The sequence below is a fragment of the Argentina silus genome, assembly GCF_951799395.1.
Source record: "Argentina silus genome assembly, chromosome: 7".
NCBI classification, from domain to species: domain Eukaryota; kingdom Metazoa; phylum Chordata; class Actinopteri; order Argentiniformes; family Argentinidae; genus Argentina; species Argentina silus.
Window position 1 is genome coordinate 23,841,966 of NC_139661.1, and position 26,222 is coordinate 23,868,187.

A 26,222-nucleotide genomic window follows, 5' to 3' on the forward strand; every position below is an offset into this window, starting at 1 on the left:
TTGACCACCGTGCTCAGAGAGGTTCAGTGTGTTGACCACCGTGCTCAGAGAGGTTCAGTGTGTTGACCACCGTGCTCAGAGAGGTTCAGTGTGTTGACCACCGTGCTCAGTGAGGTTCAGTGTGTTGACCACCGTGCTCAGTGAGGTTCAGTGAACCAGAGGGTTCCGCTCTATTTTCAGCCGGTGCAAAACGGAGGCGAATCGACAATTTGTGTCGGCTGTGAAAGTTGAAATGAGCACAGTGCTGGAGCGTCGTCATGACGATGAGCAGGTGACCTGCCATCAGTTGCGCTGAAAAATTCTGGCCTTGAAAATAGCAATAATATTTCAGACACACTCCAGAGGTTTTCACACCGTTAACCCATACACTGCATCATTTCCACATACATTTTATGGATATCTTTCAATAACATTTATTTACACACTCATGACAGCCTTGACAAATGTCCCACATTAATCATCACCAGACAGATCAGTGAGTCCCTCTAAGCAAGCAGAGGGAACTAGGAACCCAGTTTACAACACTGTGTTGACATTAATATTGACTTACATTGATTGTTACAAACATACCCCTCTCCACCACGGCCATGACCATATTGTCATTGATTTAAATTACAGCAATACCAGTGTTTAGTGAACTAACCAGGAAAAACTCCTGGCCCCTAGTCACAGTGCTACTGCAGCTGCAGTCAGATGTGCAAACAGATGCTCAGTAACGGCACAATGTGATTGGCTACAGCTGTCCCTGAGGTGGCTCCTCTCCCTGTGTCTTAAATGACACTATTCCCGACTAGTGACCCAATCCCTACGCCCCATACAGGACACTACAGCCAGGTCAACAGAGGCGCATATGGGGAAGAGGGTTCTGGTCCAAAGTACGTGTGTATGTGAGGGATGACAGGAGGTTCTTCCTCACTCCCTCAGCGCTCCAGGGTTTCAGTGAATCTCGCCGAACTCTGTGAGCAGCGCGATCAGGAGGAAGATGGCGTAGAAGACCATGAGGAAGATCCCGTTAGCCCGACCCATGCGGAACCCGCGCAGAGGAACGATGACAAAGGACAGAACCAGAGACAGACCAAGAGAACCTGCTAGAATCCAGGGCAACAAACCCTCTGGCTCCAACTAGGGGAGGGGGAGAGAGGGTGGGTGAGGTGACAGTCACAACAATGATTTGACATCTTACAGCAGTTGATTCATGAAAAGATGTCAGCGCTTGGCACTGAACAAGGCAACATCCCATCCCATAATCCTTGGCTCAAACAGGCATGCGCCTCCTGAATGTGTGGCCTCGAAGGTTCTGTACACGACCTGTATCACCTTGTAGGTAAGGAGAGGAGTGGAGGTACTAGTGGAGGGTACTAGTGGAGGGTACTGGTACTGTACCTGTACGACAGACTGGTTGTTATACATCTGCAGCAGACAGCCCACGCCTACACCAAACAACATGTCTGAGAGGAACAGTCAAGGACAGCCATATACCTTTGTACATCACGCACACACACACACACACACACACACACACACACACAAAAGGATACTGAAGATGATGCCACCAAAGCAGGCAGATATGGCCATCCTTGGGTAACCCTGTCTCGCAATAGTGATGTCAGAGAAACAGTCTGAAAGAACAACACAGACTCAGCACTACTGTGGCAGCGGGTTTCCTGAGGTGTGTGTGTGTGTGTGTGTGTGTGTGTGTGTGTGTGTCTCACCCCCGATGCTGTTCCCCCAGGCCAGTAGGGTCAGTCCCAGTACAGTGTTGCTGAGACTCAGGACGACACCAAGCATGTGCAGAAGACTGACCACCTCAGAGGCTGCAGCACTGATCACAATGGCACTCACCACAAACCCTAACAACGAGAACAACTACACACACACACACATTATATACACACACCACAAACCCTAACAACGAAAACAACTACACACACACACATTATACACACACACACACCACAAACCCTAACAACGAGAACAACTACACACACACACACATTATATACACACACCACAAACCCTAACAACGAAAACAACTACACACACACACACACATTATATACACACACCACAAACCCTAACAACGAAAACAACTAAACACACACACATTATACACACACACACCATAAAACAGATCAAATAACTAGAGTGAAGTACACATGCTCACATACATACAATATGACTACACACACACCCAGTGCACAGAGGGAGGCACCAGAACACACACACACACACACACACACACACACACACACACACACACACACACACACACACACACACACACACACTTACTGAATGGTAGCATGGGGGTCTGTCGTTGCTGGTAGTACAGAATACGATGGCGGACAGGAAGAGGCCCAGCAGGAGAGTCAACAGCCAGACTGGAACCTCCCCTTGGACCAGGTACACACCGTCTAGAGAGGAGAGGAGGGGAGGAGGGGAGGGGAGATGGGGGAGGAGGGGAGGGGAGGAGGGGAGGGGAGATGGGGGAGGAGGAGAGAGAGAGATGTGGGAGGAGGGGAGAGAGAGATGGAGGAGGAGGGGAGAGAGAGATGGAGGAGGAGGGGGTAGATGTGGGAGGAGGTGGGAGAGAGATGGGGGAATTAAGAACTTTATTGCCCCTAAAAAAGCCTTCAGGTGTCTTTGGTATGATTATGACTGGCAAAACCATCAAGGGATTCCACAGCTGAGAACACAAACACACACTCTCTCTCTCTCTCTCTCTCTCTCTCTCTCTCTCTCTCCCTGTCTCTCCCTCCCTCCCTCTCTCTCGCCCTCCGTCCCTCCCTCCCAGGCTGACTTACACACTCCAGACTGGAAGGTGAGCACACACACCAGCGGGGCGGTGACCAGGTGGAGGCAGTTTAAGGGTCGGCTCCAGTTCCTGTCTTCTTTATCCGGGTCGACTACAGGGACCGTCAGCAGCAGCAGCACCTCCAGCGGCACCTGGTGGACAGACGACACAACTGCAGCTCAGTGACACTGACGGCACCAATAAGGACAACAATCTGGTTACACTTCCCGTGTTACACACACACACACACACACACACACACACACACACACAGACAGACACACAGACAGACAGACAGACACAGACACACACACACACACAGACACACACCTTTAGTACTTTGAGGATTCTCCAGGCCCGAGACTTCCTCCTCCATTTCCTGTTATCCACTGGGTTGAGAGAGCTCAGCAGGATCTGACTGGTCGACTCAGAGTAGGGCAGGAGGGGCCTGTATTCAGCCTCTACAACACACACACACACACACACACACACACACACACACACACACACACACACACAATTATATACGTGTGTGAATAGCATACTTCAGTCATGTATAAACTACTATAGTGTGGCTGGTGTCTCACCGTACTCCTGGATGCTGTTGTTGGTTAAACAGGGAACTTCATCATCTGAGTCAGAGGACTGGAACTCTGCCAGGGGAAGACATGTCATTATGCGTGCAGTTAGACTGTCACCTAATCTGTGTGTGTGTGTCTGTGTATGTGTGTGTGTGTGTGTGTGTGTGTGTGTGTGTGTCACCTGGTACGTGCGTTGAGCTCTGGATGGCTGCTGTCGCTGAGTGTTTCTGACGGTTGTAGATGTACGCGCTCACAATGACGGTCAACACATATACCACATACAGGCCCAGGTACCCTACACACACACACACACACACACACACACACACACACACACACACACACACACACACACACACACACACACAGAGACCATTACCATTTCACCACCTCCTGCCTAGTGTAAAAATGGATGGATGAGCCTAGTGACAATCCTTGGATAATGTAGATGAACATGATTCTGACAACATTACCATTCTGACAACATTACCATTCTGACAACATTACCAACACAACATAAGTCAGGTTAGAGGGTAGAAGGTGTGTACCCAGTGCTTCTCCCAGTGATATCGTTCCTCTGTACAGGATGAGAAAGGTCCAGAACACGGCTACCATGTAGAAGATCACATCACGCAGGAAGGGCCGGGAGGCAACAGTAAAGGGCTTGACCAATGACACACTCCCAGCCACTACCGTGGTTACGAAGATACCGGCACCTACAGAGGGAGGGATGGACGGAGAGAGAGAGAGGGAGGGAGGGATGGACGGAGAGAGAGAGAGGGAGGGAGGGAGGGATGGACGGAGAGAGAGAGAGAGAGAGGGAGGGAGGGATGGACGGAGAGAGAGAGAGAGAGAGGGAGGGAGGGATGGACGGAGAGAGAGAGAGGGAGGGAGGGAGGGATGGACGGAGAGGCAGGGAGGAGGAGGGATAAAAAGGAGAGGGAGAGAGAGAGAGAGAGAGAGGGAGGGAGGGAGAGAGGGGGATGGATTTCAGTCATTTGAGGACGAGGGGAAACTAGGGTGCAACTCAATAATCTAAAGAAGTGTGTGTGTGTGTGTGTGTGTGTGTGTGTGTGTGAACCAGTGCTCTTACCGAACAGTGCCCCTATGGCCAGACCAGCAGTGTGTGGGCGGGAAAAAGCCACCATGGCACTGAAGACATCTGGAGCTCCATTTCCAAATGCCAGAAACGTCACACCCTCAACACACACCAGTCAAGGAAAACACACACACACACACACACACACACACACACACACACACACCAGTCAAGGAAAACACACACACACACACACACACACACAAGTCAGGGAAAACACACACACACAAGTCAGGAATTAAGTGCGAGTGTGTATGTGTGTTAAAAGGATACGGCCACGTTGTGTGAGAGTCGAAGGGAGGAGGAGATGGCGGAGAGGTTGGGACAAAAACTGAGAGAAACACACACAGAAACACCCTCACTAATCAATAACCAACATTCCTACACTCTCTCACTCTCACTCTCTCTCTCTCTGAGTGAAACCACACACCAAATTCCCTGAGATCATGTGATATGATAAGCCTCCATGTGACCAGTGAGCTGACAGACTCAGCACTTTGAAAACACATTAAACTGAGACTGCTGCAGTCTGTCAGATAGAGCAGACACACACTCCCTCTGTCAGATAGAGCAGACACACACTCCCTCTGTCAGATAGAGCAGACACACACTCCCTCTGTCAGATAGAGCAGACACACTCCCTCTGTCAGATAGAGCAGACACACACTCCCTCTGTCAGATAGAGCAGACACACACTCCCTCTGTCAGATAGAGCAGACACACACTCCCTCTGTCAGATAGAGCAGACACACACTCCCTCTGTCAGATAGAGCAGACACACACTCCCTCTGTCAGATAGAGCAGACACACACTCCCTCTGTCAGATAGAGCAGACACACACTCCCTCTGTCAGATAGAGCAGACACACACTCCCTCTGTCAGATAGAGCAGACACACACTCCCTCTGTCAGATAGAGCAGACACACACTCCCTCTGTCAGATAGAGCAGACACACACTCCCTCTGTCAGATAGAGCAGACACACACTCCCTCTGTCAGCAGGCGGGAAGCCACCAGCAGGCAGTAAAGCCACAGCATGACAATGACTTCTTGTACAATCATAAATGAAACAGCAGCAATACCAGGAGATCCTGAGACTTACAACTTAGATGCAGTGATTCCCAGAACCATGAACAAGAAGAACAGCCAGAGAACCTACAGAGAGAGAGAGAGAGAAATTCACTTTTTGTCTTTCTGATGAGATTGACCATACGACTCAGCAAATGCATCCTGTTCACTTGGAGCTGAGGGGAAGTGGTGTGTTCCTTCTTTCAGGGCACGTTCTCTGACCAACCCCCCTCACCAGACACTTCCTGCTTCATTGACCCGGTGGGTGAGAGCACGTGCCTACACACACACACACACACACACACACACACACACACACACACACACACACACACACACACACACACACACACACACACACACACACACACACACACACACACACACACACACAGAGATCAGGGTCTTGAACCTGAGCTGCATAGTAGACAGAAGGCGGTAGACAGACTGCGGGCGCACGCACACACCAGTCAGGGAAAACACACACACACACACACGCACACGCACACGCACACTTACACAGAGTGTGACAGTGAGGGGTGTGAGGTTGGGGGGCAGCAGGCAGAAGGCCAGGCGGAGGTAGTTGATGAAGCTGTTCTCCAGGTCGCAGTCCGGCGTGTTCTTTACAAATGCACAGCGGTCAGCCGCACTGAGGTTCATCACCATGTCACACTGAGGAAAACAAACACACACACACACACACACACACACAATGATAGAGTGGCAAGATTAAAGAGGGCTTCCTCTCCTTCGTCTGTAACACAGGTGCAATATAGATCCTTACTAGATATTCTGCTTTCATTTATGTTCTCTCACATCTGCTTTCATGTCCTATTTGCTCATATCTGTGCAGATGAAGGAAGGGGAAGAAGAGGAGGCCACTTTAAGGACCATTCACCCTATCCACCAATGTCTCCATGGGCACCAAGATTTACATAACGGCAGTTCAAGCATAACCCAACTACACTCATATGAGAGCAGGAAAAACAAGACTGATCAGGAGTTGGGGAAGGTAACCTGATCCGAGATCAGTGCCTGGAAACTTCAGACCTGTCAGCAGTGTTGTGCAACATCGAACATAGCAAATGATTAAATCAACAACATGTTGCCTGTTGACGACTGTTATAGTAGGCAACACTGTACGGCGTGCACCTGCTGGGGAAATGAATTAGGGAAATGCACACTTCGTAAATCCAATTAGTTATCTCACTAACCTCATCTGTATTACCCTGGAACAGCATTTCGGAGCGCGTCGCTTCAGACGAGGTCCAGTTGGGTAGAATAAACGACCTGAGCTGCGTCTGAGACATGGCGACATTCACATCACCACAATCCACACATATCAGCATTCACTCCGACCAGGAAATGAGTCCATTCCGATCCTTTTTTCCCGGGACATACAGCAGTATGTAGGTAGGTCAGATCTCCCTGCGGTTTAAACCTTTATATCAGTGGTTGACTAAAACACCATTTTTCTACAATAACTCGTCAACGACCCTGACAGCGCGTATTCTTTATCTACTGTACATTCCGCGCAACCGAGGAGGTAGATGTGCCGCTGGGGGAGTCTCTGATGCTGATGTTATTCTATATCTGATAGTCGTAGTTGAACATTATGTACAAACCAGAAAACAACCCCAACTTGCGGACTCTCCTGAAACGTCACACACGCTGCCTCCTTTAAGTGACGTTGCAACACTTCTGGATTTCAGTCCCTCCCTGCTTTGGAAATACGTTCACAATATCAAACTTCATCTAGTGGCCACTAGTGTTGCACAAAAGTATCACGATCCCCTGCTTTGAAAACGGTTCTATACTATCATATCGTTTAAGAATGGAAATCGTGGTACCGCAGCTGGTGTCGGTATTAAAGTCAACATGTTGGTATCTTGACAAAACTAGTGGCCACAGTGAACTGCTCCTATTAGTATTGCACTGGCTAAAGTATACACACAGACACAGACACAGACACAGACACAGACACAGACACAGACACAGACACAGACACAGACACACACACAGCAAGATAAACAATGTACAAACAATTTTAATATAAATGGCACGAACAAACTGACTGCATGTGTGAGTTATCAAAATGATTTTGTACATGAAGAACTCACAAAGATAACAGGCGATTATCATAAACATGTTACATGACATTATATTCCACACATGCCTGCCGTCCTCCACCCAAGATACAGAATCACCCCTCTGAGCCACATGTCTTACCAAGCCAGGAGGGCAAAGGAAGGCATCAGTCTGAGCCACATGTCTTACCAAGCCAGGAGGGCAAAGGAAGGCATCAGTCTGCAACGGTCTAAATGTTGTGAATAACCCCCAGGGCTACGAGACACGGGCAACAGTGTCAGATTGGAGGGCAACAACATATAGTGCAGCAGGGACCACTCGACAAGCCCCTCCTTCCCCCCTCAGCTCTCAACCTCTGGTGATCCATCCACGCTGTGATTGGCTCTCCCTCCTACGCTCAGTCTCTGATTGGCTTATCGTACACCAGGGCAGCATCAAGTGGTGGAGTCTCTGGGTCGTACCAGCCTCGGGCCTCCCTGCCGATCACCGGACACAAGTCCTGCTCACACCACCTACAGCGCGCGCACGCACACACACACATACACACACACATACAGACACACGTTTCAAAGACGCATATGAACATACCTATGCTACTGCTCAGCTCACACAACCTGCAGCACATGCCAACACACCTACATCACTGAGGACTGATAGACAACGTGTGGGTCATCAGGGAAGCTTTTTAGTGTTTTAATCAAGCCTGTCTGTCCAGCAGCAGCAGCAGACACACTGTATGAGTGACTTTACCTGAGAGCTGCATAGGAGTCACTGTGAGACGCTCCATCCCATGAAGCATGGTCTATGAGCAGAGCACCTGAAACACACACACACACACACACACACACACACACACACACACACACACACACACACACACACACACACACACACACACAGTAACAATACTGCTCAGTGCAGGCTACTTGATGGTGATGGCGATGATGGTGAACTTTTTGTGTGTGTGTGTGTGTGTGTGTGTGTGTGTGTGTGTGTACAGTACCCATATAGATGCGTGCCAGGCTGTATGCCAGGTCTCTGGCTGCCAGCTCCAGGTACCCTGGTGGTCTGTTGGCTGCCGCCTGTACAAACTCCCCCAGACCAGAGAGGGCGCTGTCTACTGCTCTCACAGCTGGGGCCAGGGAGGGGACACTGGAGGCTGCTGCTAGCATGGACTGGGGGGGAAACAGACTTAAACATACTCACAGTGTAACAAGCTTCAAATATATGGTCTGACCCCCTCGGCCCCCCCCTGACCCCCTCGGTCTGACCCCCTCGGCCCCCCCCCTGACCTCTGTCTGACCCCCTCGGCCCCCCCTCGGTCCCCCTATGACCTCTGTCTGACCCCCTCGGCCCCCTCTGACCTCTGTCTGACCCCCTCGGCCCCCTCTGACCTCTGTCTGACCCCCCTCGGCCCCCTCTGACCTCTGTCTGACCCCCTCGGCCCCCCCTGACCTCTGTCTGACCCCCTCGGCCCCCCCTGACCTCTGCCTGACCCCCTCGGCCCCCTCTGACCTTGGTCTGAGTGAAGTAGGCTTGCAGGACCAGTCCTGAGCTTCGGCTCACACAGCGCAGAACATCCAGAGACAGTATGTTTGTAGTTCCTTCCCATATGCTCAACACCTGAGGGAGAGAGAGAGAGTTGGGAAAAGAATCAAATATGATTAGGGTTCTATATTCAGTAAAACTGGCCCCTGGCCCCTGGCTGGAGGCTGGGGGATGTGATGAATGTTGTCAAGGCCAGTTGTTAGACACAAGGGGGAGCCAAGTAAGACTCCTCAGCCAATCAGAATTATAACCTCTCATATCGTGACCTTTGCAAAGAAAGACTGAAATATGTCAGGTAACCTACCTGAGCATCCCTGAGTATTGAGGGTAACCCTGTGTCCTCGATGTAGCCCTGCCCACCAAAACTTTCCAGACCCTCTGAAACCACAGCAACTGCCTGAAACGGCAGAGGATGGTTCAGGGACATCAGTACAGCCCATTCATGTTTACCGGTGTAGTGTGTGTGTGTGTGTGTGTGTGTGGTGTGTGTGTGGTGTGTGTGGTGTGTGTGTGTGTGTGTGTGTGTGTACCTGTTTCCCTGTATAGAGTTTGGCCACAGGCGTAAGCAAGCGTAGTAGGTGTGTCTCCAGATCGGAGGCGTGGCCTGTTTCCTCTCTGCCAATCAGACGACACACTTCCATAACCAGTAGAAACGCCCCCCGCGTCTCCATCTGCGGGGGAGGGAGAGAAGCAGGATGCAGAAAATAAGGATTGGAAGGATGACCTCATCTTTTCCACATTTCTGTGTTGAGATGAAAGGTTTTAGGTCTCTAAGGTCAGCTGACCTCCATCCTGGCAAGGGTCTGCATGTGGAGGGGGTGGTCTCTCAGGAGCTTCCCAAAGGCAGAGCGCCGACCAGCGTAGTCACGAGCCAGCTGGACCACCCTGCAGGACGTTAACACACACACACACACACACACACACACACACTCACTCAGAGAACACACTCCTGACCCTCAGAACAACAGGAAGTAGGAGTGATGTCATACCTCCTCATGGCGGCGACTGCAGCCACACTGTTGTGGATCCGAGTCACGGTCAGCATGTTGGCGATGGAGGCCACGCCCCTCCCCTCATCTGACAGCTGCACAGAGACAGAGGAACGGGTATGAGGGGGGGCGGGGGGGGATGCGTGTCAGTATTAGTTTGGTAGAAGTGTCTGACTGACCCTGTGAGCAGGCAGCCCGTCCAGCAGGAGCTCAGCAGTGGGCATCTGTCTGGTACCCAGTTTGTCCTTCAGTCTCTGGACTTCGATGCCCTCCAACCTCCCCTCCTGGTCTCGCCTGACCTCCGCATAGAACAGAGACAAACCCCTACTGCCCTGAGGAGAGGCACACACACACACACACACACACACACACACACACACACATGAGTAGAAAGGTTCCATGTGTGAGTAGGGGTTGGAGAGAGAGAGAGAGAGGAGGTGAAGGAGGATGTGTTGTGAGGATGAACAGGGAGGGGTACCGGTGTGGTCGTTCCTTCTCTGTCTGAGACTCTGGCCAGCGTGAGGCTCATGTCTGCGTCTGTAGCAGAGGTGAACCACTTAAAGCCATGTAGTCTGTATGAACCATCACCCTGGGGCAAAGCCAACGTCTCTGTCCCACTGCCTAGAGGTACACGCACACGCACACGCACACACACACATACACACACACACACACACACACATAAAAGGCATGTTAGGATCTTGGTTTTTAAAATCACTATAGCAAAAATTCACTAACCTCTTCCCCAGCAGGGCTGAGTTGAGTGTCTGTGTGTGTGAGTTGAGTGTGTGAGTTGAGTGTGTGAGTTGAGTGTGTGTGAGTTGAGTGTGTGAGTTGAGTGTGTGTGTGTGTGAGTTGAGTGTGTGTGAGTTGAGTGTGTGTGTGTGTGTGAGTTGAGTGTGTGCTCACTGACCCACATCAGAGCCACCCCTCCGCTCAGTCATCCACTGTCCAGACGTCCAGAACTGCTCAGGGTCACGAGAGGTCAAACGGCTGAATGCCTCCGCTACCGGCCAGGACACACCTAGAGACTACACACACACACACACACACACACACACACACACACACACACACACACACACACAGAAAAGCAGTTGTATCACTATAATAGACACAACTCAAAGTACGTCTGTTGTGCGTTTGTCTCCTACTGAAACACACCTGGATGACCTTGGCGGCTCCGTCAGTCATGGCCAGAGGACAGGAGAACAGACCAGAGGACGGGGCGAACAGGTAGAGCTTACTCATCTGGTACACCCGACTGAAACAGGTAGAAACAGAAACAGGCAGAAACAGGTAGAGCTTAGTCATCTGGTACACACGACTGAAACACACATACAGGCATACAGACACACCAACAGTGAGAGAGGTTTACAGGATTGTGGCTCAGCTGGTAGAGCATGGCGCTAACAACGCTGAGGTTGTGGGTTCGATTCCCGCTGGGACCATATATACTGAAATGTATGAACTCACTGCAATGGAAGTCTCTTTGGATGAAATAAATGGGGTATATATGAGGTATCAGAACTACAGTCCTGGTCGACTCATCCTGTGATGTCAGATGTGTGTCGCCTCACCTCCATTCTCCATAGGCCCTCTCGTAGCCAATAGCAACCAGCCCTTCCTGTGCGGACAGGTCCTTCATGCGTCGCCAGGCGGGAGAGGTCACGATCTGGTCAACACGGCGACCCCAGGGGTCGAAGTGCACCAACCGGGGAGGCGTGACCTCACAGTCCCGACCCCACCCATCCACCTCACACACCAACCGCTCCCCGAACACACAGAGGTCTGAGAACACCGCCTGAGAACACACACACACACACACACACACACACACACACACACACACACACACACACACACACACACTCAGTGAAGCCACAGATTTAAAAACACAATCCCCTGTGTCCTTTAACCCCACTGGAGCTCCTGTTTCTGGGCAGGGCCCTAACCCTGACCCTTCACCCCAGTCCTCCTCACCTCCTTAGGCAGGTGTCTGCTCAGGTAACTTCTCAGCAGCGCATCCTCCAGGAATGGATTCTTCAGCACCGGCCTCTCTTGGAAAAACGCACCGATCCCGGCTCGTGAGAAAACAGGGTGTCCCTCTGCCTCCCAGTGATCGTCCTCCGGTGACCGGACGGCCCCCCGCTGGCCCCCGCCGTCTGACCAGCTGCGCCGGAGCGACCACAACAGTCCAGGGAACCCCCGGTGAATGTTCCCGGTGACCGGTCGGCTGAGGACAACCCGGTGAATGTTCCCGGTGACCGGTCGGCTGAGGACCACCCGGTGAATGTTCCCGGTGACCGGTCGGCTGAGGAACAGCCGGCTCACGGCGGGCATCGTTAACAGCTGACCTATAATATAATAATGATTGATATTGGTTAAAGGTAAAGTCACTCATTTCTGCCCGCCACCAACACCAATAAAAACAATAAAGCAAATGGCATTTTCTAACGCAAATACAGCATATCCAATCATTTCCATTGGATTAATAAACCAGCCTTTCTGTCTGATCTCGTTACATTATCTGACACCAGCAACCAGGGACAGGTCTTTTTATGCGGTAAATGAGAATGGCGACACTACGCTACATAATAATGTTGCAAATGGCCAATGTTTCAATGTGTCTCCAGAGGAAACCGTTGAGATCCATAAACATTACTGTTCACAAAATACACTTTACAGCCTTGTGGTCAAAACTAGGTGAAAGTTCAGCAGCCCTGCAGGCTGATCCAACACCACGGAGCTGCGTCCTTCTGTTTGTTGTCGCTCGTCTTCATGTTTAAGTTACTTTTAGTTGACATTGTTACTAAATAGCCGTCATTTTTACACCGCGAAGTGAATACTTGGAATACGCGTTTGCGAACCAGAAGCAAATAGCAAGAAAATCATGAACCTTAAACAACAAACTTGTAGTTTCTCGTCGGTCTTCCCCCCGATCCAGATGACTGACAGCTCCCTCACCAGGTCTCTGGCTCAGGCCTTCAAAATAAAAGCCCAAAACGTCTCGGGGTGTCAACAGATTCACCAGGACATACAGGACCAGTCATAAGTTTGGACACACCTTGCCAAGAGTGTGCAAAGCTGTCATCAAAGCAAAAGGTGGATACTTTGAAGAATCTAAAATATAAACCATATTCTGGTTTGTTTAATACTTTTTTGTTTACTACATAATTCCATATGTGTTCCTTCATAGTTTTGATGTCTTCAATATTAATCTACAAAATAAAGAAAAACCATTGAATGAGAAGGTGTGTCCAAACTTTTGACTGGTACTGTATACAATTGAAGTGCCCAGTCACATTATAAAAAAACTAAACAGTAATAATGATATTCAAGATATGGATATAATAGACATGTAGTAGAGTTGTCTGGGAACCTGTTTTTATTGTTGCTTCATATAGAGATTAGTCAAAAATACAGCATCTTTTGTTCCGATGAGAACGGCCAACATGACGTCCATCTTTTAATAAAACTTTCCATGACATGTTAAAAATGTCCGTTAGAAGAAACTTGGCCACTGATGCATCCTCTTTGATACTATGAACAAATCATTTTAAATAACTCAAAACAGAAAAGCCGGTTATTTGAAATCCAGACAATAACTTTGAGACCAAAATGAAAACAGTGAACAAGTGAACAGTCGAGTCAAGATGAAGTATTGGGGGAATAATCATACTGATAAAACGCAGTAAGTAGCTTAGTCTTGTGGGTGTTAAACACCTCCAATAGTTTGGTTGGTAAACCTGATAAGCTTTAGGGATGGGATGGGAATACTGGGATATAACCTATTCAAGACAGTTTTGTTCTACAGTCAATCAAGACTTGTTGGTTTAATACAGATTAGCATACATATCGGCTATATAAAAAGACTAAAATGAGACATGCGCTACACGCTAACGGGCTAGCTTCAGTGGGACCACCATAAAACCTGTACAAACCCAGAGAGGATGGAGACGCTAACTTAACAGAAACAGAAAGATAAAGATACTGCAGTTTTATAAAAACAAACCAAACGACAGAGGGCATCCTCAGATGAGGTCAGCCTGTATCAGCCACACCCTCTGCTCCACAAACATGGACGCCCTCACCATCAATCCCACATGAACAGAGGCACAGACCAACCAGAGTCTACAATAGGAGAGAGTGGAGAGCTGTCTTGTGAGTCAGGAACCGAGTGGAGGCTGCACTCTGTCTGTGTGTCTGTGTGTGTCTCTGTTCATCCTTCTCTCCTCCTCTCCTTTCTAATCTCCCTTGGTGAGCAAGTCTTCAATGTAAGCGTCCAGTTCATCATCTGTGTTTATGTCAATGTCCTGCAGGAGGGAAGGAGAGACGTTAGTATTCAGTGTATGACTGTACATGTATGTGTGTGTGTGTACGCACGTGTGAGAGAGACAGTGTGTGTATAACTACCTCCTGTACTTTCTGTAGCAGAGCTACAATGTTGGTTCGTAGTTTCTGTAGTTTCTCATCGGCCTCCCTCAGCTTAGTCTCCGCGCTGCTGCTCTTCTCCTCCACGGCTTTGGCCCTGGCGTCAGCTCTGCTCTGGTACGAGTTACAAAGTGACTGGAGACCCAACTCATACTGTTGGAAGTACTCCTTCTACAGGGACACGGGGACAGGATCAGATACAGACACAGTACTCACGCATGCCTCTCTTCCATTCGTGATAACCCATCTCTTCCTGTTTCCAACTCAGCTTTGTTTAACTTCTCCAGATCCGTTCCCTCTAACTTCACCTTCTTCAGCGTGCTTGTAGCCATCTACCTCACGATGTAAAGAAACCAAATGAAACTTAAACTGACCAAGTCGAATTATGAAAACATCCCAGGATTTTTCCATCTGGAGCCTCACCTCCATGACATGATGATTCGTCTGGAGAACTGACTGAAAAGCAGAGTCTGACCAGGCTTTCAGAACCTTGCAGATCAAAGCCTGGAGAGACCAGATTAGATCTCTGTAATTGAGGATTAGGGTAAGGGTTGTGGGGGTCAGGGGTCAGTCTTACCATGGGGAAGGCCACCAGCTCCTCTGCTGTCATACTGTTGACGTCATCTTTTGGGATCCGGAAATCAGGGGGAAAGAAATAACGGAGCAGTGTCCTGGAGAGAGAACATGCACACACACCATCACACAGCAGCGGTGACATCATATCCAAGGGACAGAGAAAAGACCAGCGATGACATCATTAGGTTACCTCATCATGGTGACCAGGCTGTCAGTCACCTCTCGGCTGGTTCCTGGTTGGGTGGTGTCAGGTTCCATGGGGGCGGTTCCTTTCTCTGTCTCCTGCTGTGTGTCAGGGGTCTGAGTGACGGGGGAGGGGGGCCGCATCAACCTCACCTCCTCACTGCCCTTAAACACCCTACAAACGCACACAGACGGGTAAGACAACAGACAGAATGCACACATATATATTTCTGTGTGTGTGTGTGTGTGCGTGTGTGTGTGTGTCCGTACCAGCGGTCCTTGGGGGTGGATCTGGGCACGTAGTCGAACTTCACCTTCCAGCGGACACTCTGCTTACTGGTCTCCACGGCAACCACTCGGCCTGTGTACCACTCCTTGCTCACACGCACCTCCACCAGCAGACCCTTATCTGCAGGAGGGAACACACAGCTTCATTACAGCCCAGGTCCCGCTGTCCCGCTGTCCCACTGTCTGTGTTCAGTCTGAGAGCAGTGGAACTCATCTCTCACCTTTCTGAGGATTCTTCAGAGCCTTTTCTGGGCCCTCCTCTCCATCACTATCAGACACCTGAAAGATGCACAACACAGTCCGTGAAAACGCAGTACATTAAAAACACTCACAACCCAGAATCCCACCAGAACCTATCCACTGGACAGTCAGTCAGCGTGTCCTGTCGGGCTGGTCCCGACACCGTTACATCTGTGCAGGAAACCCAAGGATGGAAATAGAAAAGAGACAGCAAACTCCAAAGTGAGAAGGAGAGGACGCATTCCATTTAGAGTCGAGACAATTCCATAAAGAGTAGACAGGAGAGTAGGACAGGACCCATTCCATTTAGAGTAGACAGGAGAGTAGGACAGGACCCATTCCATTTAGAGTGGAGTTAGGGGAGAAGGACAGGACCCATCACCTTTAGAGTTAAATTTGAGAAGACCTGTTTCATTTCAGGTCATTAAGGAGAGCTGGAGAGGACCCCTTCCATGTACAGCAGAGTTAGTAGAAGACAGGACCCATTCTATTTCCTAGTTGAGTTAGTTGAGAAGGAGAGGAGCCCTTGGTCTCGGCTGAAGGTGAGGGTTACAGTAGTGAATACCTTGGTCCTCAGCTGAAGGGTGGAAGGTGTGTGTGTGTACCTTGACTTTAGCCCCAGGCTGTGGGGTGGGGGTGAGTTTAGGGGTGGAGGAGGGCAACGCTCTGCTGGTTGGGGGTGGCGTCGCAGGGGTCGGCCGGGATGTTGCCATGGTTACGCTCCTCTTCTCAGGCTGGGGGAGCTTAGCACTGGGAGGGAGCTTGGCCACCTACAGGGTCAACAGCAGAGTGGGTCTGATTGCAGCTGCAGCCTCGCTGTTCCACTTCAACGCTGCATGAAGAAGACCTGCACCACGGGGCGCTGTGGAACTCTAGCCCTCTCTCCATTTGCTATCTCTGTTTGGGGACTTGAAAAAGCATATTTCTAGATAATTTCTAATAAACTCCCCTCCATGTCGCTCTGCTTTACTACTTGATAGAGGCCTGCTCACTTCTGACACGTGCGCAATGGACTGACGTGCTTCTACATCTCCTTTCTCAGTCGTTTTTGAAGGACCTCCACTTCTCCTCAGCCAAGGCAGCCTTCTTTTTCTTCCTCTAACTTTACTCCATCCTTTTTCCTTTTCATGTGCCCTCATTCACCTCCTCCCTCCTTAACGAGGTCTCTCCATCTTTTGGTCTGTCTATGCGTGCAAAGCAAGAGGTTCTTCTTGCTGGAACTGAACTGAAAAATGTGTTGAATTGACACAAAACAAAACAACACAGAACTGAGCCTGAATCTGCTGAGCAGCGACTTGACCCGGGTCTTAACAGAGAAAGATGGATGCTCATCAACACACTTGGAAGTCTGAGAAGTAGTTTAGTGTGTGTGTGTGTGTGTGTGTGTGTGTACACGTACCTCTGTCACCTTGCCCCATTTGCCTGGAGATGCCTTCTCAACCGCTTTACCACGATTCCCAACTGCCGATGCCATCTTGGATTTCTTGGGCTGTGGTTCCTCTTCATCTTCCTCCTCCTCCTCCTCCTCTTCTTCCTCCTCCTCCTCCTCTTCCTCCTCTTCTTCTTCCTCACTCTCTTCCTGCTCTATCACTCTCTTGCGTTGGCTGCTGGCAGCTGTGGTTGGTTTGGCAGGAGAGGATTTGGCTGGAGTCTGCAGAGAGAACATGGATATTACTACCATCATTTCTGCTTTCTGTCCAATGTCACGCATCCTACTGTTCACCTAGCCTGCCTGGTGTATATCTAGTTCAAATGGAATTGGTTTTCTTTGTTACCTCAGGTGCACTTTTGACTGAAATATAAACCAATGCAATAGTCACAAAAACTAAACCCCAGCAAGCTAATGACCGACCACACACTTACCCGAGTGCGGCTGGATGAAGGGGTCTTGGCAGGGGTCTTGGCCGGGGCCTTGGGGGTGGGTTTTGCAGCTGGGGGTGAGGCCTTTGTTGCGGCTCTGGCTTTAGATAGGTCAGCTTTGGGGGCAGGGGAGGGAGGGGGGGGTGCAGCAGCAGTCCGGGAGGGCCGCGGGGCATTAGTGGGTTTGCGGCTGAGGGACGGAGGGAAGCTTGGGGGGTTTTTGAGGACGGCAGGTAAGGGAGGGGAGCGGGGTCGTGTCACTCGCTCTGACGACCTGGTTGCCTAGGAGACACAGAGAACAGAAGAGTCATTCATATATATATTATATTATATCTAGAAAGAGAGAGAGAGAGAGAGAATGTTCCAGTGTGAGGTACCTGAGGAGAGCTCTCTGTGTTTGGTCTCAAGCTGATGTCGAAAGGTAACTTCTTCACGTCTGTTGAAGATCTGACAGTGCTAGTTTTCTGAGGAGAGGACACACACACACACACACACACACACGTTAGGGGGTGCAGATTTACGCCATTCATCACCAACAGTTTAGGCTCAAGTTAGTTTATTCAACAAACATGAGAGTTCCCCTCTGAAAAAGGAGTGCATGTCTCTAACTGTAACTGTGTGTCTACCTGAAGGGCCTGAAGTTTCTCCTGCTGCTGTTTGATCTTGTCTGTGAGCTCTTTCTGTTTATCCTCAGATGTCTGCTTGTCCTTCCTTAGAACTCCACACGGTACGTTCTGCTTCTGCTCTGCTGCATCACACCTAAAACACACACACACACACACACACACACACACACACACACACACACAATGATGCCAATAGTTCCCTCATATCCTTGCTGTAGCACATACAGATATGTAACAGTGAGTGTGTCTGTGTGTACCTGTCCTGGGTGCTGTCAGGATTCATCAGACACACCCAGCTGTCTGGATAACGTTTGTCCACTGCATCCATTTGGAACGGCAGAGTTCTCCACTTTAAACACTTATCTGGAGAGGAAGGGGAGAAGGGGAGGAGGGGAGAAGAGGAGAAGGGGAGGAGGGGAGAAGGGGATCAGTGTCCTTGTTTCTGTACTGAATGTTACTGTGTGCCTGAGTGCAACTTACCACACTGTATAGTGAGGGCTATCTCCATGGCAACTTACCACACTGTATAGTGAGGGGAATCTCCATGGCAACTTACCACACTGTATAGTGAGGGGACTCTCCATGGCAACTTACCACACTGTATAGTGAGGGCTATCTCCATGGCAACTTACCACACTGTATAGTGAGGGGAATCTCCATGGCAACTTACCACACTGTATAGTGAGGGGAATCTCCATGGCAACTTACCACACTGTATAGTGAGGGGAATCTCCATGGCAACTTACCACACTGTATAGTGAGGGGAATCTCCATGGCCCGACGTCTCTTGTACCTCTGCTCTGAGGAGGGGGCCGAGGACCAGCTGGCAGACAGGTACCCAAACTCATCCCAAAACTTAACGATGCCCTTCTGAGCTACAACACACACACACACACAAACAAACACATAAACATTTGTAACCATTCTACAGTGGTTAAGCGGTTGTGTCAGGGTGACTGTGTTCTGCTGCGTGGGTCTCACCGATGCTGCTGTCCTTCCAGTACTGGGCCAGGTGTTCTCCCATGGCTTTCAGAAGATGTCGATACTCTTTAGCGTCTGCAAAGTCCTGCTTGTTGTGAGTGGGCTCCAGAACCAGGTAGGGAACATCCACAACCCCCACCACGCCTCCACACGCCCTGACAGACACACAAACAAACATGCATTTCTAGTTGATAGTAGACTTAAGCATTAAGTCCACAATTAGCACATTTCCTCTTCAGTTACATACGTGTGTGTGTGTGTGTGTGTGTGTGTGTGTGTAACTCACATGCCTCCCTCCAGTTGAGGTCCTGTCTTCTCGTACAGTTTGATGAGGCGAGAACAGTTGTACACAAACATCCCATCCAGGTCCCTCTGCTCGATGTTCAGCCCAAAGATGAAACTCAGCTCCTTAGGCTCCTTTAACGCTCTGAGAGGGGCAGAGAGAGAGAGAGAGAGAGAGAGAGAGAGAGAGAGAGGAGGAGGAGGGGTGTGTACGTTTTATAGTTGTGACTAACTTAATTTTATTCATGTTGTATTTAAACAATTGTTTTTGTTGTTGGTTGTTTCAACTGACTTCTGTTTGGTCTCCTGGATCTTCCTCTTCATGTCTGCATCTCCACGAAGCATCATGGCCGACTCCTGGGCCTTCCTCAGCATCGCCTGGGGAAGAGGACCGGGCACCATTTTGCAAGTGGGTCAAGATATTGCCATGTTTATAGAATTAAGAGAACAACTTCCATGTAACACTGTGATGGTTCATTTTGTGTGTGTGTGTGTGTGTGTGTGTGTGTTCTTACCCGTGCATCTCTGGACAGGTCATCGCCATGCTTGGCCTCCAGAGCAAAACTCTTGCTCTCCGCCTCGCGAGCCTTCTCCTCCGCTGAAAGACAGACAGTCAGCCACAGCACAGGAGAGATACGTGGGTAGAACAGGTTGGGACAGTTCTGTCTAATGGAGACTCACCGATTTTTGCGAGGTGGTCAGCCTTCTTCACTTCCTGCTCAGCACGGGTTTTGAAACGAGTTGACGTGTACTTGTACACCCTGACGACACGCGCGCACGCACGCACGCACGCACACACACACACGACACACAGACACACAGACACACAGACACAGACACACACACACACACAGACACACAGACACACAGACACAGTTGTTGTATAAACTGTACTAGAGTAGAGCACCTGGATTTCTATGAGGTGCACGAACATCTCTTTGTGAAGTGTGTGTGTGTGTGTGTGTGTGTGTGTGTGTGTGTGTTACCTAGGTTTATAAAGGCAGCAGGACAGTCTCTTGGTCCTGACTTTGTGTCCCTGAATGAAGATCCTCATGCGTGGGTCAATGTACAGAACCGCTGCGTAGGCTCGGAATGATCGGCGCTCTGGCTTACTGAGGGGATGGAAGTGATGTCATCACCACGCACACACAGTCCTGATCACCACCGTAAGGACAGGCTAGTCATGCACCTTTACACTGCTAATGTTTATCCAAAATATGACCTTTCCCTCATGTTTATGGTTGTTTTTACTCACACAGGCACGCAAGAAAGCACACGCACACACACACACACACACACACACACAGAGTAGTACTCACACTCCCTCTGCTGGGGTCCCAGCCATCAGAATATCCTGGTGGTCTGTCTCTACATCCAACTCTGGCTCTCTAGTATCCATCAGCTTCAGATTATAGATGATCACCAGAGTACCTACACACACACGACTATTAAAACACCCCCATCCACACCCAGAATGTCCTCTGTGGCTCAGTTGGTAGAGCATGGCGTTAACAACGCTTAGGTTGTGGGTTTGATTCCCATTGGGACCATATATACTGAAATGTATGCACTCACTGCAATGGAAGTTGCTTTGGATAAAAGCGTCAATTAAACGACAAATGTATATATATATATATATATATAACTTACCACTGCTCCCCTCTATCTTGTTGAACTGCTCCATCAGCTGTTGTTCCGTTTTAAAAGGAGAGTACTTGTAGATGAGCTCTGTCTCAATGGCATACTTCTCAGGGTCCGCTGTGATTGGCTGCCTGGTCTTCAGGTCCCAGGTGGGGAGAGGCACGATCACCTGACAGAGGGGAGAATAACTGAAGGTTACACAAAGGCTTTAAGGACAGCCTCCATCTTACTGAGTCCTACCCTCATCACCTGACAGAGCCAGTCACTCAGACTACAGGGAAGAACAGCAGCGTTACTGTACAGGCCATACATGCTGAATGGATTAGACAGGTAGAAGCAACAGAAATTGGTGAAATCATGGCCCTATTGGATACACCTCTGCAGTCCTTTCAGATCTACATAAAGAGCCTGGGTGCTAGGAGTCCATTTGGGATTCAGCAAAAGACATCCTACGCTTTACTGCCAGATTAAACCCCTAGAGCTGACCCCTGACCCCTGACCCTGACCTCATCCAGCCCCTCCTCTTCATGGAATGTTCTAGACAGGAACAGGCAGGTGAGTGTGTTCTCCTTCTTAGTGAACAAGATGAAGTCCTTCCCAATACGCATGGAGCCCCTAAAGAACACAGACACACCACAGTAAGTCAATAACCTCCAAAGACACAACACATCTAGTGGGGACTGTGTCAGCTTCATCTGGGAGTCTCTTACGATTTGAGCCCGTTGCCATACTGGCCGATGTGAGTGGACTCTGGAGTTCGCTTACTGGACTTCCCAAACTGAATCACATGAGTAGCTTCACCTGAGAGTGAAGGATGGAGAAGAGAGTGACAGTTGGAGAGAGAGAGAGAGAGAGATGTAGAGAAAGAGACAACGATTAGCGTGGTTCAAAGCTGCAGACCTAAGACTGACTTGTTTGACTCACCCTACCATGAGGCATGCTAGTATAACTTGGACCTCAGTCTCTGTGAGGTAGAACCCTGTCTACTGTAGTCGTTGTATGAGTGACGTCAGTGTGGCACTCACTGGGATCCATTCCTGTCCCGTCGTCGAGGAAACTGAGCATGTAGCCTCCACGGAGGTCTTGTCTCTTCTCTGTCAGCCAGGGGAGGTGCAATACACAGGTTAGAACATGACGGTAGGTGTGTGTTGGAGTTGCAGTGTGTGTGTGTGTATGTGTATGTGTGTGTATGTGTTGGATTTGCAGTGTGTGTGTGTGTGTGTGTGTGTATATGTGTGCATAGTGTACCTGTGTAGATGTCGATCCGGGTTGCATTTGCATCCCTGTAGGACAGATGATCGACAGGTGTATGACCAATCAGGGTAAGCATAACCAGACACTGCTACATGTCACTGTTCCTCCTATATGAAGTTTTATTTTAAGTGATTTAGCAGCACATATACAGGTACAGTAGAGTGTGTTTAGTTAACAGAAGAGTGGTTCAACTCATTAGCAGTACCTGGAGTTGTCCACCAGCTCTGCCAGAGCTCCAAAAAGAAACTCGTGGGTTGTCCTGGAAACACAGTACAACAGCCATATTTATTTATCCCATAAGGAGCAATAATGCAGAATGGCAAAGAGAGTCTGGGTAGTGGCGGGCAGGGAGTATGAAATGATTATGGGGTATTGGTGGTGGCCAGGGATGGGGGGGTCTGGTTGGTGGTGGCCAGGGATGGGGGGGTCTGGTTGGTGGTGGCCAGGGATGGGGGGGTCTGGTTGGTGGTGGCCAGGGATGGGGGGGTCTGGTTGGTGGTGGCCAGGGATGGGGGGGTCTGGTTGGTGGTGGCCAGGGATGGGGGGGTCTGGTTGGTGGTGGCCAGGGATGGGGGGGTCTGGTTGGTGGTGGCCAGGGATGGGGGGGTCTGGCTGTGTAGGTAGGACCCAGGGGACCAGCAGCAAGGACAAAAAGAAGATCAAAACTCCCGAATGACTGTTGCCAAAAAACTGTTGTAGAAAATTGCCTCATATGATAAATCACATCAGCACTTTTTCTTACGGCTGTTTCTTTTTTCATCCTTTACAGAGAAGATGAAGGCCTAGAACCTTTTCTTACTCCAGAGTCTTCCTCATACAGTATTAACATCACGCCACCCATCCATCAACAGGCTTCATTGGACATCGGAATTTACTGTGGAAAGTCATCACAGCATCTCTAGGCCACATTCCTTCATTTACTACATAATGTCATCCTCATTTGGGCTTCCATGTCTCCAGGGAGTGACGTTCCGGCACAATAGTAAAGCCAACACTGCTGCAATCGCCACCTTTTGACCTCCTCCACAGAGACCGTGGGGATTGACCCTGAATCTTCTGCTTGCGGAAGTCATCCTTGTTGCCGAGCGATATTTGGGTTTAAAAGCTCCAGAGAAGGACGCTATCACACAATAGTAGAAGCCAACGCTATCTAGCTGATACACGTCTGCTACCCAGTGGCTGGCTGAGATTCCCAGCATGAATGTCCCACTGGGATTGGCTCAGGCAACATTTAAGAAGCATTTGGGTTCTCTGTGCTCTCTCAACCGTGGTATATCTAGAAAGCTCCAAGTCTAATTCATCTGCTTGTGATTGAAACAACTTTCTCTTGTGCAAAGTTTGATAATTATGATGATCCACAGTTCTCATAACATTTGATTGATTTGAAGACAAACATTTAGCTGTTTCTCTCTGCACTGACACGTTGAATATCAGCAACAAGTCTCAACTGCTTCCCAAGAGCGCTGCTTCCCTCTCCTGCGTCTTGGAGTCTTTTCAACATTGCAAGGAGTTTCTTCTCCTGTGGGTACTGGGGCTTCATTGACATTCCATGGTGGTCCCTCTCCTGTCCTCTCCATAAGAGCCTCATCTGGCCTGTCAGACTCCTTCATCCCATTACGTTTAACATACCTTAGTATTTTCCTTTTGATTATTGGAGGGGATGGATAGTGTCAGCTCATTCTTGATACAGGAAATACAAAAACACTGTTCAATGAGGAGTGATGATCTGCCACTGGTATTTGTCTTGGACCGTACCAATCTTGGACCATGTTCCTGAATACTCTTGGATCATGTTTATACTCTTATCCCTAATGATTGAGAGGTCCATGCTCATGCACATTGAAAAGGGGCCTTACATGCGCCAGGTGGCATAAGATAACGTTGATCCTTGCAGTATTGTTTGATGGTGTTAATGTCCCGGCTCCTCCTGGCCTCTATGGTGCTTCCTTCTGTCTAATCTTGTTTTGTAAGACACAGCAGCTGCAGAAAGAGTCTCCTGTCTGGCTCTCTCACATAGCAGTGACCTTGGAACTGATAACATCAGCACCCAAATCAATTACACAACACCAAACATCCCAGAGGTCCACAGAGGTGTCCAACAGGTGTTGCTCAGATTCATTGTTCATTGTTCCATAACAGTCAACGTCATTCCTTTTTTCTGTCCTTCCATTGTCTTCAGACTCACAGTGATGCTCAGAAAGCAGGTTTCATATTCATAGTGTCTAACTTCGCCTTTGAAAGGGGTTGGAGCCCCATCATCCTGGATTACACTGATGAGGCAGTGAAGCCCTGGGCTCAGGAGACCACTAGTGAGTGGCCTCCTCTCAAAATCCACCAGCATACACATGGTTCATGTTCAGAGCTCTGTTTTTCCTTTTGAATCACGCAGGCCACCTTGTGTTGTGGATCATGTGCAGTGCAAGTCGCAGACTGAGGGTAAAACTGATACAGTACAACCACAGCTGACTGCAGTCATCAGTAAACAGTTATCCCATGGGCCGAGGAAACCCTGGAAGCATTAGTCGGCATGTTGGGCAAAGTGAACATTGGTGGTGTGAGAATTGGTCTGGGTGTGATGCATGTGTGGTCTGTATTGGGTGTATTTTCCCCCCAAGATGGTACTTACGAGTTGGTGTGTAGATACTCAAAGGTGAGCTGAGCCCTATTCAGGCTGCTGTAGTTAGAGTAGGCCATTACCACTCACTAAAACTACTACTTATTCTCTTCCTGGTCTTCCTTCTGACTTCCTTTCAGTCCAGTGGAGTGGATCTGTTCATGAGAACCTACAGAATCACAACAGTTCACTGGTTTAAACAAAACAAAAGTATTTGGATGGGGGAAAAACAATGGTCTGAGATAATGTGCGTTCATGCAGAGCATAATACATAGAGAGGAAACAACTAAATCACTGATTAATCCCTGGAATGGTTGACATACTGCTGCAGCCTTGTCTACATGGGGTAGTGTTTAGGCTTCGTTAAGACTGTTTAGGTCTACTCTCTACCCCCCCCCCGTGCACCGCCACCGCACCGCCCCCTCCGCCACCGCCCCCCCCGCACCCCCTCCGCCACCGCACCCCCCCCCCCCCTCCGCCACCGTACCGCGCGCCAGGTGAACCGCTTCACTTTCAAAGGAAGCCGCCCTGAAGCCGCCCCTCTCACGTGGGAGGCTGCGGGGTGACATGGTCGAGATGTAACAACCTTCCTAAAGACTCGTCCGGACGCCGCTTTATTACTCAAGTATGGATGAGGAAGTACAACAAGAGACTGTTGGCAACGTTGGCAGGCAGTAATGTCGAGTCAGTCTTCGAGAAAAGGTTGGTACACTGATTTAAAACGCTAACTAGCAGTCATATCCCCCAACCCACCCACATTCTCTCATTACAGCGACATCCTCATGTAGCCTCCTAGTCGAGTAAACACCTGGAAAGGCCCGGTTAGCAAGTACTGGTCCACTTTGCAAACCGTTTAAAACGCCAGCGAGTTCAGATAGAGTTACGGTCAATGTAAAACATCCGTCGGCAAACAATGAAGCGACAAACAGAATAATTTCGGAATGCACACACACACACCAGCTCCGGAGAAGGCCGCGAAATGGCTCAGTCCGTCTCCGTCTCAGACATGCGCAGAGAGGAGCAGGACGAGGGGCGTGGCGCCGGACGGAAACACCCGCCTCCCTCCTGCGTCGCCAG

The 26,222-nt window shown here is 49.6% G+C and overlaps 3 protein-coding genes across 4 annotated transcripts; all 3 read right to left on the reverse strand.

The window, feature by feature from the left end:
- Positions 1-399: 399 nt before the first annotated feature.
- On the reverse strand, positions 400-7,171 carry slc8b1 (solute carrier family 8 member B1). Its single transcript, XM_083673737.1, has 15 exons — positions 6,756-7,171; positions 6,061-6,213; positions 5,576-5,628; positions 4,748-4,805; positions 4,469-4,574; positions 3,924-4,091; positions 3,557-3,670; positions 3,382-3,447; positions 3,125-3,255; positions 2,805-2,946; positions 2,293-2,414; positions 1,713-1,866; positions 1,539-1,619; positions 1,384-1,448; positions 400-1,122 (listed from the first exon to the last, which is right to left on the reverse strand). The coding sequence occupies exons 1-15, from the start codon at positions 6,888-6,890 to the stop codon at positions 937-939; spliced, it is 1,734 nt and encodes a 577-aa protein (XP_083529863.1). The 5' UTR covers positions 6,891-7,171; the 3' UTR covers positions 400-936.
- Positions 7,172-7,576: 405 nt separating this feature from the next.
- On the reverse strand, positions 7,577-13,136 carry LOC310807663 (acyl-CoA dehydrogenase family member 11). Its single transcript, XM_083674225.1, has 15 exons — positions 13,066-13,136; positions 12,150-12,523; positions 11,747-11,970; positions 11,331-11,430; positions 11,080-11,197; positions 10,645-10,787; positions 10,346-10,498; positions 10,167-10,261; positions 9,963-10,062; positions 9,708-9,848; positions 9,482-9,574; positions 9,145-9,252; positions 8,633-8,804; positions 8,380-8,446; positions 7,577-8,141 (listed from the first exon to the last, which is right to left on the reverse strand). Exons 2-15 carry the CDS (start codon positions 12,507-12,509, stop codon positions 8,027-8,029), a joined length of 1,989 nt encoding a protein of 662 aa, XP_083530351.1. The 5' UTR covers positions 12,510-12,523; positions 13,066-13,136; the 3' UTR covers positions 7,577-8,026.
- Positions 13,137-13,536: 400 nt separating this feature from the next.
- Positions 13,537-26,136, reverse strand: morc2 (MORC family CW-type zinc finger 2). Of its 2 annotated transcripts, XM_083673836.1 has the most exons (28): positions 26,103-26,136; positions 25,158-25,314; positions 22,737-22,790; positions 22,526-22,560; positions 22,303-22,371; positions 21,988-22,078; positions 21,784-21,892; positions 21,287-21,446; positions 20,956-21,067; positions 20,623-20,748; positions 20,318-20,397; positions 20,152-20,234; positions 19,929-20,014; positions 19,641-19,781; positions 19,355-19,509; positions 19,120-19,248; positions 18,631-18,736; positions 18,374-18,506; positions 18,125-18,211; positions 17,751-18,029; positions 17,287-17,538; positions 16,493-16,657; positions 15,869-15,926; positions 15,630-15,768; positions 15,367-15,534; positions 15,178-15,271; positions 14,583-14,771; positions 13,537-14,482 (listed from the first exon to the last, which is right to left on the reverse strand). In XM_083673836.1, exons 2-28 carry the CDS (start codon positions 25,223-25,225, stop codon positions 14,414-14,416), a joined length of 3,237 nt encoding a protein of 1,078 aa, XP_083529962.1. In that variant the 5' UTR covers positions 25,226-25,314; positions 26,103-26,136; the 3' UTR covers positions 13,537-14,413. The 2 variants fall into 2 exon arrangements, with proteins under 2 accessions (XP_083529962.1, XP_083529963.1); XM_083673837.1 differs by lacking the exon at positions 16,493-16,657.
- Positions 26,137-26,222: the final 86 nt, after the last annotated feature.

Excerpts from the sequence above, each read along its gene's own strand:
- slc8b1 (XM_083673737.1), bottom strand. The coding sequence starts at position 6,890 with ATGCTGATATGTGTGGATTGTGGTGATGTGAATGTCGCCATGTCTCAG. Across the intron at positions 4,092-4,468 it reads GGCCATAGGGGCACTGTTCG|GTGCCGGTATCTTCGTAACC; the intron begins GTAAGAGCACTG and ends CTCCCTCTGTAG. Across the intron at positions 2,415-2,804 it reads CACCTTCCAGTCTGGAGTGT|ACGGTGTGTACCTGGTCCAA; the intron begins GTAAGTCAGCCT and ends TCTCCTCTCTAG.
- LOC310807663 (XM_083674225.1), bottom strand. The coding sequence starts at position 12,509 with ATGCCCGCCGTGAGCCGGCTGTTCCTCAGCCGACCGGTCACCGGGAAC. Across the intron at positions 9,575-9,707 it reads AACTCTATACAGGGAAACAG|GCAGTTGCTGTGGTTTCAGA; the intron begins GTACACACACAC and ends CTGCCGTTTCAG. Across the intron at positions 8,805-9,144 it reads CCTACTTCACTCAGACCAAG|TCCATGCTAGCAGCAGCCTC; the intron begins GTCAGAGGGGGC and ends TTTCCCCCCCAG.
- morc2 (XM_083673836.1), bottom strand. The coding sequence starts at position 25,225 with ATGGCCTACTCTAACTACAGCAGCCTGAATAGGGCTCAGCTCACCTTT. Across the intron at positions 22,561-22,736 it reads GAGCTGGTGGACAACTCCAG|GGATGCAAATGCAACCCGGA; the intron begins GTACTGCTAATG and ends TCTGTCCTACAG. Across the intron at positions 15,769-15,868 it reads TCTGAAGAATCCTCAGAAAG|ATAAGGGTCTGCTGGTGGAG; the intron begins GTGAGAGATGAG and ends TCCCTCCTGCAG.